The sequence below is a fragment of the Euphorbia lathyris genome, chromosome 10 (assembly GCF_963576675.1).
Source record: "Euphorbia lathyris chromosome 10, ddEupLath1.1, whole genome shotgun sequence".
NCBI lineage: Eukaryota > Viridiplantae > Streptophyta > Magnoliopsida > Malpighiales > Euphorbiaceae > Euphorbia > Euphorbia lathyris.
The window spans coordinates 15,716,416-15,731,473 of NC_088919.1; the positions used below are offsets into that span (position 1 = coordinate 15,716,416).

The 15,058-nt window shown below is 31.1% G+C and overlaps 2 protein-coding genes across 2 annotated transcripts; both read left to right on the forward strand.

The window, feature by feature from the left end:
* The first annotated feature begins 2,094 nt into the window (after positions 1 to 2,094).
* LOC136209331 (eukaryotic translation initiation factor 3 subunit E) lies at positions 2,095 to 5,565 on the forward strand. Its single transcript, XM_066000771.1, has 8 exons — positions 2,095 to 2,372; positions 2,447 to 2,601; positions 2,789 to 3,016; positions 3,120 to 3,241; positions 3,967 to 4,186; positions 4,383 to 4,525; positions 5,009 to 5,146; positions 5,260 to 5,565. The coding sequence occupies exons 1-8, from the start codon at positions 2,165 to 2,167 to the stop codon at positions 5,354 to 5,356; spliced, it is 1,311 nt and encodes a 436-aa protein (XP_065856843.1). The 5' UTR covers positions 2,095 to 2,164; the 3' UTR covers positions 5,357 to 5,565.
* Positions 5,566 to 9,104: 3,539 nt separating this feature from the next.
* LOC136208029 (alpha carbonic anhydrase 4-like) lies at positions 9,105 to 13,088 on the forward strand. The gene is made up of 7 exons (XM_065998880.1): positions 9,105 to 9,192; positions 10,069 to 10,289; positions 10,977 to 11,083; positions 11,452 to 11,554; positions 11,666 to 11,824; positions 12,845 to 12,898; positions 13,020 to 13,088. The coding sequence occupies exons 1-7, from the start codon at positions 9,105 to 9,107 to the stop codon at positions 13,086 to 13,088; spliced, it is 801 nt and encodes a 266-aa protein (XP_065854952.1).
* Positions 13,089 to 15,058: the final 1,970 nt, after the last annotated feature.

Here is a 15,058-nt window from a genome sequence, read left to right on the forward strand (position 1 = left end):
GTAAATCATTTGCAGATAACCTTTTAACAATCAAAATCTTATTATCAAAACTCCAAGGGTCATGCTCAATAGCTCTCCCAATATCAATCACATGAATACGTAATACATTGATATTAATATGTTTAGTTATATTTAAAAGTTCAATGCATATTAAATATAATATATATTGAAAATATAAAAGAATATACTCTTACATTAAATGTTTATATGCAGCCTTATATTTTTCAGTGTTTAGTTAAAACACACAAGAACGAAAAAAAAAGTGGTGGATGACTATTATTTAAAAAAAAGGGTAAGAATTGATGCTGATAACATCCAGATATTATCCAATGGCGAATCCGTAAAGCTTTATGTAATTGGAGGATCAAAAGAGCATTTAGACATCAGTTGTGACTAAGAGATCCGCCACCTAGATGGCGTATAGAGCAAGTCATACGCCACCAGGAGATCCATGATCCAAAAGATACGCCTTATGACGACCTAGCATCATAAAGAGACTCGCGATCGCCATATCTTGGGAGATCCGCCGTTCAGTATTGATCCGCCCAAAGGATGTCGACGTCGTCTTCCCATATGGAAACTGAAACCATTGATGACAAGTAATAGCTCCATAAATGAGCTAACGGCCACACTTGAATGAACATAGTAACTACCATTAAAGTAGCATTAATGAAAGTCTTTCTAGTTATCGATGGTTACAACTATTTTAATATAAATAGCCTCATATCCCAAGGCATTGAGGTACACATTCTACATCACACTTTGTACTTTCAGTTTCTCACTATTCTATATTTTACTGACTTAAATATCGGAGTGTTCCTGTCCGAGCATAAAGATGCCCCCCACATGTGAAGCTCCGACGAAAGTTCAATTGTAAGTTATCGGATGTAATATGAATACAAAAGTTCATAAAAACATTGTAATCTTTTTAAAATGATAGAACATTTTCTCACTTTTTTTCATAATTTTTTTATTAACTAACTTAAAAATTTTCATTAATTTATTTATTTAAGTAATCAAACACTGAAAATTAGAACAATACTTTTTCGTCAACCAAATAAGGCTTAAATTTTTTTTTTACTTATAAAATATAGTGCAATTTCATTTCAAATATTATTGTCATTTGATGTGTCCGTTTTTATTAATAAGTTTGATGTGTTAGTTTTATTGAAAGCTTTAACTATACTAATGGAGAAAGATCAAGTTGAATGTTAAATATCACATTAACTTTGTTTGTGAGTTGTTTTTAGAGAGTAAATAAATGTTAATAGAAGTTAAATGTTTACTTCATTTAACCGCCAAACTCTAACCTTCAAAATACGGGTTAATGGAAGTAACATGAAGTTCCATAATTTTTTTTTTATCTCGACAAAATAAATTTAACCCTTGTATATTTGAGCTTCCAAAGAAAGTTAAACTTTTAACTTTCATATATATTTTATAAACTCCGAGATAATGTTAATTTTTAATTTTAATTTTCATCACTTCCCTTCGCGCTCCATTACCTTTTTTAACTCTTACCTCCATTAACTTCTAAACTCCCAAACAAAAGATAAGATTAAAAATTGTATTATTTTATAAAAAAAAGCAAAAAGCATCATTAGATCATTAATCTTTCATTTTTTATTTATTAAGCTATTGATTTTTTATTTTGATACATTAAGTCTCTGATCATTTATTTTTGGTCTCATTAAGCCATTGATGAACATGAAACTCGGTTAACATAGTGTTATTCATTTCACTTGCATTCAAAATTTATATTTTTTCACTGTTTGACTGTAGTTTTAGATGTGTAACGTGATTATTAAAAAACTCTAAAAACCTTAATTCAAACTGTAAATAAATATTTTTTTTATAATTTCAAATACAGATGAAATTAATAACGTATTTTTAAGAGAATTAGACATTCACATCTTACTAATTTGATAAGCAAGGATTTAAAAATTAAATGATGAGAATAATTAATGAATAAATAAAATGAAAGATTAGGCATCTAACTATGCTTTTTGCGAAAAAAAATATATTTTATTCCTCGAAAAATAGAAAAAAAAAACACAAAAGTGAATAGGTTATAAAATCCCTAAAAAACCCTACTTCATCTTTCTTCTGTTTCTCTTCTCCAGTAAAAGCACCACCACTTAGTAGACTTTCTCTAGCGGCAACCATGGCTGAATACGATCTGACGCCGAGAATCTCCCCTCATCTTGACAGGCATCTCGTATTTCCTCTGTTGGAATTTCTTCAAGAACGACAGCTGTACCCAGAGGACCAAATCTTCAAATCCAAAATCGACCTCTTGAACAAGACCAACATGGTCGATTACGCCATGGATATCCATAAGAGCCTGTACCACACTGAAGACGTCCCTCAAGGTAACCTTTTTCCTATACCTATCTTTGCCTCAGCTGTTAGTTCTGCGCTTTACCCGATGTGTTTGCGCTTATAGATATGGTGGAGAGGAGAGCGGAGGTCGTCGCCAGATTGAAAGCCCTGGAAGAGGCGGCGGCGCCACTGGTGGCGTTTTTGCAGAATGCAAGCGCCGTTCAGGAGTTGAGGGCGGACAAGCAATATAATCTTCAGATGCTTAATGACCGTTACCAGGTCTGCAATTGCATTATTAATTTATTTTTCTTTTCCATATGGTCATTGCTATGCTTCTATTTTTGTGGCCAATTGTAATTAAATGTGGATCTGTGAGTGGTTTGGTTTGAGGTCTTAATTTGTAAAACAATGGTTTGGCTTACTTTGAGAACTTAATTGTGAAATGATGGTGTTTTCTCAATACCAGATTGGTCCAGACCAGATTGAGGCTCTATATCAGTATGCCAAATTTCAGTTTGAATGTGGAAACTACTCGGGTGCTGCTGACTATCTGTACCAGTACAGGGCCTTGTGCACTAACAGTGAAAGAAGTCTGAGTGCTTTGTGGGGGAAGTTGGCAGCTGAGATACTAATGCAGAATTGGGATATTGCTCTTGAAGAACTAAATAGATTGAAGGAATTAATTGATTCAAAGGTTATATGCTTTTCCAATTTTCACACAAACCCGTTCTATCATGTAGCTTTTTGTTTTGTTTTTTTGGAAATAAAAATGCTTAACTAACATATTTTTGTTTCAGAGTTTCTCATCACCTTTAAATCAGGTGCAAAGTCGAATATGGTTGATGCATTGGAGTCTTTTCATATTTTTCAACCATGACAATGGAAGAACACAGATTATTGACTTGTTTAATCAGGACAAGTAAGGATTATTTATTTAGTTTTTACTCTTTTCACTAGCATTTTTGGGGTTTTTCTATCTGTGTTTTTTCTGTTTATATTATCTTTTATATCCTAATACTTACTAGCATTGAAAATCTATTTTTATCCACAATCGAGATATGCTAACATTTTTTTTATATCTCTACATATTCGGGAAAATTTTACTCTCATGCAATGTTCCTTTGCAACTACTAAACTACTCCCTGAGAAGGCTTTCACTGCCTTCTTTCTCATGGACAAAATGATGTTAAACTGTTCTTACAACCGAAGTACTTTTATTCAACCAAAACACATAGATTCTTAGCACTTTGACGTTATACAGAAAACTAAAACCCCTTGAGTTTCTAGAATGCCTGACCAAATGTAAAATGTTCTTTGAGAGTCTGATAACATATGCTGAACAAAAGAAACAACTAGTCTTCTGATAGGAAACGAAGAATTGTACTGTTAAGGCATCAGTCCTTCCAGGAGAGACTAGGATTAGCTTTAGGACATGAGCTATGCTGGCAAAACATAAACTTGCATCAAAAAAGTAAGCAGTGGAATTTATTTAAGCTGGACTACAGTTAAGGATATGCAGGAGTGAGATGATCTCGTGGCACCTTGTCATTTATCTTTCTCACTGTTTAAATCTCATGCAGTTTTTTACTCGTTGCGTAGGTCAAATTCTCTTGGTAATAAATGACGATGTTATTTCCGTTTCAGGTATCTCAACGCCATTCAAACCAATGCTCCCCATCTTCTGAGGTACCTCGCAACTGCATTCATTGTTAACAAAAGGAGAAGACCTCAATTCAAGGACTTCATTAAGGTTGTACAGCAAGAGCAGCATTCATATAAAGATGCCATCACAGAGTTTTTGGCCTGTGTCTATGTGAATTATGACTTTGATGGGGCTCAAAAGAAGATGAGGGAGTGTGAAGAAGTAAGCTTTCCTTGCTCTAGTGTGATTCTGTTGCTTATACTTTCTCACTCTCGCTTATGCGGTTGGATTAGGTGTAGGAGGCTGGTTGTGGCTAACATCAATGAGAGATCATAGTCTTGAACTGCTTTTTTTTTCTTTTTTTCTTCTTCTTTTTGTATATGTTTTCATCTAGGCCTAACGCGTTACCCAATTGTAGGTGATTTTAAATGATCCATTCCTAGGCAAACGAGTTGAAGATGGGAACTTTTCTACAATACCTCTCAGAGATGAATTCCTTGAAAATGCTCGCCTATTCATTTTTGAAACCTATTGTCGTATACATCAACGTATTGACATGGGGTAAGTACAGACTTATTGGAAGTTCATTGTAAAGCTTTATAAATGGAAAAATATGGAATTTGGCGACATACTTCTTTAACGTTGATGGGAATGTCTATGCTCTTTCTAATTTTCAACTTCACATGCTGATGTGAAGTTATGTTGAACTGTTGAAGTTAATCATATTTATTGTGAAAGTCTGCCAGATTTATTTTTCAGGAATATCAAATGTTCATGTGAATAAATGTTTAGTTTTAAGCAATTTTTATATCCCAAAGCATTATTGGGAAATCATCTTTATTGTGAATAAAAGTGCACTGGTGTACTCTGAATACAAAATATTTATTTATAATTTACCAGGAGAAGTGATATTTATGCCAAATAAAACTTTACAGTTTCATTTTCTTCTAGTAACCCTTAATTGTTTGATGTGTTCATGGTGCAAAAATTGAATCATGGAGCCTTTTGTTATTCTAATTTGAATTAATTTGCTCTCCATGGCAGAGTACTTGCAGAAAAATTGAATCTGAATTATGAGGAGGCAGAGAGATGGATCGTAAATCTCATACGAAGCTCAAAGCTCGACGCAAAGATTGATACAGAAACAGGATCAGTAATCATGGAGCCTAACCAACCTAATGTGTAAGTTTGCAGAAACACACAGAATCATAAAAGTGGCACTTGTTTTTTTCATCCTTTTCTTGTCATAATTTATGCATTGATTTTTGGTTTGTTTAAAATGACAAAACAAACAGGTATGAGCAGTTGATTGATCACACCAAAGGCTTATCAGGGCGTACTTACAAGTTAGTTAGTCAGCTTCTAGAACATGCACAGCCTCAACCTGCTTGATGAATTTCATGTTGCGACTCACAGGACGGACATGACTTATCGAAATGGCTACATCTTTCGGGAGGTTATGCACTTAGATTAGAGGTTGAGAAATTGTTAATTTTGAGAAAGATGGTTCTATAAATTCATAAACATCTTTGTTGTAGCTTTTATACAATGCATTAATATTTTTGTTTGGTAAGCAAATTTCAATTCTGGGATTAAAGTTATCCATCTCTACAATAACTCTTTTATTATATTTTTGTTTGGAAAAATAGTTATCAAGCAAGCAGGGTTTTTTATGGGAGAAATCTGGGCCTGAAAAAGAAAAGGCTTCAGAGAAAAAAAAAGTTTATCCATAGTAAATTACTGCTACTGTCATATTTTTTATATTTATCCTCAACATTAATAGTTCAAAAATTACATTGCATGGAATTACCAATTTACTAACAATTTTATCATCAATTCTGGCATGAGACGAACTCAACATTTTTAACTTTTAATTCATAATATATAATTTTTTAAAATTTAAAAATCTAAAATTCAGAACTTCAAGGTCTCTCCTCCCATGTTAGGCCCTGTTCTTTTTGACTGAAATTAAATTAAATTAACTTAACTGAAATTAACTTAACCGAACTGACTTTTTGACTGAAATTAACTTAACTGAAATTAAATTAAATTAACTTAACTGAACTGAATGCTACTGAATACCAAATAATTATAATTATAATAAATTATATATAATGATATATTTTATATATAAATAATTATAATTACAATAAATAATGATAAATTATATATATATAAATATATAATGATAAATTATATATAAAAAATTATAATTATAATAAAAAATAATAAATTATATATATATATATATATATATATAATAAATTATAAATTATATATAAGTAATTATAATTATAATAAATAATGATAAATTATATAAAAAATTATAATAAATAATAATACATTATTTATAAATAATGATGAAATATATATAAATAATGCTAAATTATAAATTATATATAAATACTTATACTTATAACAAATAATCATAAATATAAATCATATTAAATTATAAATAATAATAATAATAAATTGAATATAAGTAGTTATAATTATAATAAATAATGATGAATTATATATAAATAATACTAAATTATAAATTATATATAAATAATTATAATTATAATAAATAATGATAATTACTGAAATTAAATTAACTGAACTTAACTTAACTTAACTTAACTGAACTGAACTGAATGCTGCTGAACTGAACTGAACTGAACTGAACTGAACTTACTTATGCTGAAATTAAGTAAAAAAGAACAGGGCCTTAGTCTATCTGTTTTTCAGCTAAATGTACTCGCTTGTTTTGTTCTCGGAATATGTTAGGAATATAATAGCTATTCCTACATTTAATTGGTTTTTTTGTTATGGAATAACTATTTTGTGAAATAGCTATTCCACAAGTGAGAGAAATATCTATTTTTTAAGTGAATATAAATGACTACCTATATTTTTTTTACATTTCAAATATACATTTTTTATTTATCGATCAAAACAACGAAAGAGTGGAGAAAAATGCGGAAAATAGGAAAATGGGAAAACATGAGTAGGGCGAAAAATGCCAAAAATGAAGAATGACAAAAACATAGAATAGAAAGAAAACACGAAAAACATGGTGTTAGTGATATCTTGTGAATATGTTAATTTTCAACCTTGTCACGCGTGGTTAGGATGTGGACGTGCCAGAGAAATTATTTCTCAATTTAAAATGGGTTAAGTTTATGACGTTTACGCTCCAAAACTTGAAATCTAAACGAAACGATTGACGAGGGACACAAGGATTAAAAAAATCTCTATTAGGTCTCTAGCGGTGTTATAAAAACTTTCCTAGATAATTAATTTTATTTATACGAATAAGTAAAAGACGGGTAAATAAAGGAAATTAAAAATGCGAGATTATCACAATATTTAGTGAAAAAAATGGGTATTTATATACATGTGGGTTTGAGTACATGTGTTCAAAGTAAATAAGGAAAGTGATTACAATTGAATTAATTCTATATTAACATATAGCTAAATCAATTGAATTGAACATATAACAAGTCAATACTAAAAATTGAAATACAATATTTACAATAAAAGAAAGGAAAAAATGAAAATTCAATGACAAACTCAGAGCCATAATTGTCTATCTCGGCGAGACGTTGAATTTGATGTTGGCTTGAGATTCACAAACACCGCAGTTGGTTGGCATGGCACGAGGTTGATTCCATTAGCAAATTTCTGATTGTTGGGGCAGATTTGGATCGAACTTTGGAGGACCCGTATGAGAGCTTATGAACACAAAATTGAGTAAAGTAAAAGGCTAAAATCAAGTTCAATGAGTCAAGAATGAGTTCACGTAAAAATCTGGGACATAAATGAGCATTAGGTGCTTTGGAACGTGAAAATTAAAAACGGGTCAGATTGTATGAAAAGGTGAAAACAAAAATTATAAAAAGATTTGAGGTGCAAAGATTAGCTTGTAAACTGAGTTTCCGGACACGGAATTGGACAAAACGAAAGGTTGTATTTAACTTCAGGAAGTCAATAACAAATGTTTAGAAGGGATCGAAAGCAAAAACGGACGTACGAAGAATGCTTGGTTGATAAATAACTCACTTCTTGGTCTTCGACCCCCTCAGTCACTACGAATGCCCCCAATCAGTGTAATGAGACGTGTCTATTTATCTATCTCGACTTGAAATGAGAGCAGGTTAGAAAAAGGATCTTATAGTGTCTAAGGTGGGGTCAGAAATGTCTCTTAACGCCTTCTTCTTTCTTCTCATCAGAGTTATTTTAAAAAGAGTTGTCATGGTAAGGAGAAGGAGAGAACAAGCATACTTGGAGAGCACAGTACAATAAGGAATTGTATGCTGCATTTGGGAAGGACCGTTGAGACAAAATAAAGAGGAGACCTACAATCAATTGGCACTCTTTTGAGCACCCTCTATTGGAGATGCTCTAAGGCGGCCAACGCTGCTAGGAACCACAACATTTGGGTACACTTTGACCATTTGCTACCAGGGTTCCACATATGGCGAACTTACACCATTTACTCAGGGAGAAAACCTGCTGTCCACATTTTGGTGTCCCCTTCCATGTCCCTCTCAAAACAAGTGGTCCCTTGGCTCATAAAATATTTTATGAGCCAATGGGACCCACATTATTAAAAGGGACCACTTTTTGTGAAAGAGACATGGAAGGGGACACCGAAATGGGGACAACAGATTTTCTCCCATTTACTCACATCGATATTTATCGTTATATTAAAATTTAATATCTAAAATTGAGTTCTCTATTCGGTTACAATTTATCCTTTTAAATAGATAATTTATAACTTCTATTATAAATTCTCATCAAATCTGTAATTAATTTATCTTAACTTTAGAAATAAGTAAGCAAATTACTTTTACTTTAAAAAAAAAACTTTATATTAATATGTGAAATAAATAAAGAAATACTGTCCATCTGTATTGCTTTGTTTTTATACTGCCGAATTTTCTTGTTTCATAATTTTATGAATTTGGAATTAATACAGTTTAAATATTGTCTTTTTTCTTTTAAATCATATATCTAGGCGTCATTAAACAATATTGTCATTAACGTTTACGTTTTTTTTTATTAATAAAAAATTTTCTCAAGAAAAATAAAAAAAAAGGAAGTGTGTATATATTAAGGTGGAGGACATGAAATAAAAAGCAATTAGCAAAGCAAGATGGGTGGCAATGGCAACAGATCCAACCTTAATATTGCCTTTTTCCTCATTGTTTCTCTCTTTCTCACTGCTTATCAAGTTCAAGCTGGTATCATCATAATAACTCTACATATAGATTAGTTTTGTTTAGTCATTCAGGGGCGGATACAGGGGCTCGGGCCTCTCCGGCCGCCGCAACCACCATGATCAGGGATAGTTTCGGTTCCCATATCTCCACAAAATTTGAGACTGTGGTGGTTCCGGCCTCTCTGTCTCCAAAATTTTTAAATTTTTGTTGGTCTATTAAGCCATCTCTTAATCCAAAATTCTATTTTTTTTAGCATGTTAGGCCATCCTTAAATTTAAATTTCTAATTTTTTTGGCGTGTTGCACCCTTCTTAAATCCAAATTTCTAATTTTTTTTATTTGCATGTTAGTTAGGGTCTCCCTAAATCCGAATTTTTTCTATTAGACATAATTTTTTTACAAGTTAAGAATCTTGAACACAATGTAGCTTAATTTTGAGAAGTTTTACATTTTTTGACCACTTAGATTACAACACGTATATATACGAAAAAAAATTGAACAAGTTTGATTTGCACGCATGTGTAAAATCGGCCCCCAAGCCGATCAATCCTGTATTCGTCACTGGTCATTCATCATTTATTTTGTCTAAATTAAGCCCTTGATATTTTAATTTTTATGCAATTGAATCTCTCACTAACGATTCTATTACCTAAACCGTTCGTAAAAGATATGATCAGTTCGAACTCATAAACTCTCATCTCTGAACAACTAAGTTATGTTTCTTTGATTTGAAAGATGACATTTTAAATTAATTCAAATGGTGTTTAAATTCAGAAACACAAAATTACATTTATTGATTTTTTTTTTTTTTTTTTGTTTCCATTTTTGTAATTTTTGGGTATATATTTATTCAAAATTTAAAAAATATATATATATATATATTTTTTTTTGTGTGCAGATGAAGAAATAGGATTTAGTTATATAGAGTCAAGTGGGAGAGGTCCATCAAAATGGGGAGAACTTGACCCAAAATGGAAAGCTTGTGGTTTTGGAAAATTACAATCTCCAGTTGATATTTCCAGTCAGAATGTGAGAGTTGATCATGGTTTAGGGGAATTGCATCAACAACCTTACAAACCTGTTAATGCTACTATTCTTAGCAGAGGAAGAGACATTATGGTTATATTTTTATTGACCCTTCAATCTATTTAATTTTCCAGTAGTGTTCATGTGGATCTTTACTGAAGAAATGAATTTGAAATCTAAATCTTAGAATAATTTTAATTTAACGGCTATTTACCAAATTTACAAATAAATAAAGGGTTAATTACAAAAAAGTACCCTATGGTTTGCCCGATTTGCGATGTGGTACATGTGGTATTTTTTTTGCAAATGCAATCTCGTGGTTTGCAAAATTTTGCATTTGAGTTCACTTTGTGAGAATTTGATCGATAACGACTTCGAAACGTTTTTAAGAGTTAAATGGTATTTTAAACAACTTTAATTCTTCAACTTTTTCGATTTAAGGTCATTTAGGTGTTGTTTTTTATGAGAGAGAAAAATAATGTTTAGAGAGAGAAAACTTCAAAAATGATGATTTTGAAAAATTAATAATATGGTTCCATAGTAGATATGATACCAAATAAGTTTAATTCTTGAAAATTTTCATTTTGAGGTCGTTATTGACCAAATTTGGTAAAGTAAAAAAAACATGTAAAATTTTACAACTATAGAGTTGTATTTGCAAAAAAAATACCATAAATACTATATCGCAAATTGGCCAAACCACATTGTACTTTTTTTATAATTAATCCATAAATAAATAAACAATAATATTAATAATGTTTGAGGTTGGTCCTGGTGCAGGTAGCATGGAAGGGCGATGCAGGAGGTATTAATATAAATGGGACTAGTTATAATCTAGAACACAGCCATTGGCATATTCCTTCTGAACATTCCATCAATGGAACAAGGTAGATACTATATAGGATAATTCCAAATTTACTCTTATCGTTTTTTACGTTTTTTTTAACAAAATCAATTTATATTTACTTAACAGAAAATTTGAATAAATTGATTTAATGTTATTTGATTTAAAATTTGGTCCTATTTGAAAACATTCGATGCAAAATTTTACATTTCGTACGTTATACATAAATCTACACTATCTCGGAACAATGTTGGCAAATTTTGACCTTATCCCAAAACATCAATTACCGAATTTAAAGGCAACGCGCAAAATTTTATTTCCACTTTATCTTATTCTTAAAATTCATAATTTTTCCCTCTTTAAATTTCATATGTGTTCTTTATATCTGTTTAATTATGTTTTATATAAAAGGTACGATTTGGAGCTTCACATAGTTCATGTAAACCCTCAAAGAAATGTAGCTGTTATTGGAATTCTATACCGCTATGGCCAACCTGATCCTTTTCTTTCCAAAGTACATTTCTTCTTTATTTAATTAATTATTATTTCATATACTTTAATTACACTATTCTATAGTTTTTATTTATTTACTACTTTATATTATATTATATTATATTATATGCAGTTGTTACCTTATATTAAATCAGTTACAAAAAAGGAAAAGAATTTGGGGACAATTAATCCAGGAATTATGGAACTTGGAACCAGAAAGTATTACAGATACAATGGTTCTCTTTCTGTACCTCCCTGCACTGAAGGTGTTATTTGGACAATTCTTGACAAGGTAATTAAATTATAATTATTATATGTAAATAGGGGAAATTATTAGAAGCACTTGTTCTCTATGTCAATTGGAAGACTTTCTATATATATTTTGTCATTTGCCATGTGTAATATGGACTCATACATATTATAAAAGGACCGACTATTTTAATTATTAAGTGGGGTCACAATACACGTGTTCAAATGTGAATTGAGGGTCCTCTAAGTGACATAGAAGACCGGATAAGAACTCGCAAGCACGACTTGAACCTTTTATATTTTTACATGTCATCCTTAATATATATAGTAAAATTACATATGACTTGTAAACACATTACACAAATTCAGCGAACTTTAGGATTAAAATCCACAATGTAGTCTTTACATATATAATATAATAAATTATGGGATATCGTATAATGAATATGAATTTATTTACATGTAGATAGATATCCGGTTATAATATGCAAATTCTATGACGTGCAGAATAATAATTATAACAATTAGATTTTCTCTTTAAAATAGAAGGTTATAGTCCTTAGAACATGAACATTCTAAATCTATAAGCTCTCATATCAAGTGTAGATGTGCTAGTTGTTTCTAGCCCTAAAAGACCAATCACCCTAAGACGTTTCTGATTCACTTTAATCCGATATGCTATGGATTCAGGTAGCTTCCGCTTTAGATTTTGATGGATTAACATATAAGTTTATGATTTTATGGTTTGTTGATCAAATTCCAATAAGTAATTCCAATAAAACTGATATAAAATATTTAAAAATATTACTATCTCGTCCTATAATTTTAAATGTTAGTGTTAAGATAGGTATAAAATAAAATTACATGTGATCTGAAAACACGACACTGGTCATATTAGATTAATACAATTATGATACAATTTTTTTTGAGTTGTTAAAATTGACTTATTTGACACTAATCCGATAACTGATACGACACCAATACGGCAATGGAGAGAGTATTTAATTAAGAAGCACTCATTAACATAGTCCAAGGGATATTTGATAGACATGGTGTTTGACAGGTGGGGAGTGTCTCAGTGGATCAGGTTGAAGCTTTAAGGAATGCTGTTGATTCTGTGAGTATTTTTCAATTCTGTTTTATCTGCATTTCAAGTATATTTAAATTGTATGAAATAGTATTAATTTCTCATTAATTATTAATTACTTACGATTGAATTTTGTTATTATTATTTATAGGGTTTCCAAATGAATGCGAGGCCAATTCAACCATTGAATGGGAGGGGACTCTATTTATACAATCCCTAGGACATTGGATATCTTCAATTCTTGCCTAGTAATAATTATAATAATTTTTATTCATACATTTATTAATTAATTTTATTCCTCAACATTCCGTATGTGAAAGCCCATTAAATTTAGCGTGTACAACACTAGTTCATCTTACTATGTGTTTTAATTTTATAAGTTAATAGGATTATGAGGATTTGAATCTTGATCTCAGAGGTTCTGATACTATGTTTTAAAAAAAAAAAATAAAGGATCTGATACTATGTTAAATAACCTATTGATCCAAAAAGCTTAAGTTGATATAGGTAAAGTTTAATAATAATTTTTATATGAATTTTTTGATGTAGTATCGATATGAAAAAACTGAACAAGAACAAAGGAGAAATAATATTATTGATATAACAATTACATAAGAAAATAGAAGTTATAGAAGCAATAAACAGAAAACAAGAAGAAAACGTGAAGGTTTACACGAAACAATTTTCTTAAGATAGAATTTGTCTGCTAGGGACCAATTTTTTGCTATGATACAACAACACTTGAATCGAACTTGTTCGAAAAAGGATGTGTGGCCATACAAGAAAGTATCGGGTGAGTAATGAATTAATTAGGACAAAAGTAGGGGTTACATCTATTGAGAATAAAATGAGGGAAAACCGACTAAGGTGGTTTGACCATGTGAGACGAAGAGCGCTTGATGCACCGGTTAGGAGGATTGAAGAGTGGCAAATGATGTAGTGGTGAGGGGTAGAGGAAGATCTAAGCAAACTTGGAGGAGGGTGATTGAGAGTGATATGAGTTTATTAGGGATTGAAGAAAATATGGTAGTGGATAGGGCAAAGTGGAGGGAGAAAATTTGTGTCGCTGACACGACTTGATTTCACGATTTTATATGATGGTTCATGTTAGCCGACCCAGAATCATTTCGGGACTAAAGCTTTGTTGTTGTATACAACAACACTTGAATCGAACTTATTCGAGCAAAGAAGAACTGCTTCAAAATATTAAAGAATTCTAACCGTTGGAAAAATAAAAACCGGACTGTGCCAAAAGGAGGTAGCACGAGATGGTCCAATTAGGCCTTGACATTCGGACCACCCATGATGTGCGGATACGCCCCCAAGTCCACTCCGATTCGATTTACATTACCTTTATGCGTAAGAAAGTTTTCTCATTAATTAATACTTAACAACTTTGGAAAAGGATTTAGGTAAAGATTATGTTTACTTTAAAATAACCATAGAAAACACTAAGGATTTAATATATAAACCATTGAAACTTTCATAACCAATGGATATGTTTTAATTCCATTTTTCTCAATAACATCATCAGAGTGGTTTACTTTGACCATCAAAATCTCATTCATTATTTATCTGTTTCGAGTTTATAACATACCATTACAAAGATCTCGTAGAGTAAAATACAATAACATATTTCTTGTTATTCAAAACACCATTTATTAATTATATATGTAAACCTCAAAGTTGTGGAGCTTTTTATGTGCTAAAAAATATTGTACACCAAAGTGTGGAACATGGTAAAGGTTGTGTGGGAGTATGTCTTAGTGCCGAGACATTATATCTAACGGAAACACTAACTGTAAAATAATAATTTGTAAAGTCAGTTTACTTGTGCAAATTGATTAACATAATATCCATGATTAGGGATATACTCATGTTTGACGGATTGGGGACCTGGTCAAGTGAAGCCGTGAGGCAATACATTACAAATCTAAATATCTCTAGTATGTTATTATCATGGGAATGATAACTAACTAAATACTAGTATATACCCTGATTATAATGGTGTTTCACCGGTTACAGACATTGGATGTCAAATCAATGACATTAGTTTATGAAACAGTAAACTCTAGATGATCTGCTATGAGAACATCACATGGTTAAAAGAGTCATAAGTGGTACTCATGTAATATCCACAACTGAGTCCTTAGACTGATGTTCGTTGTGGAGCCTAGATGGCTTGCAATT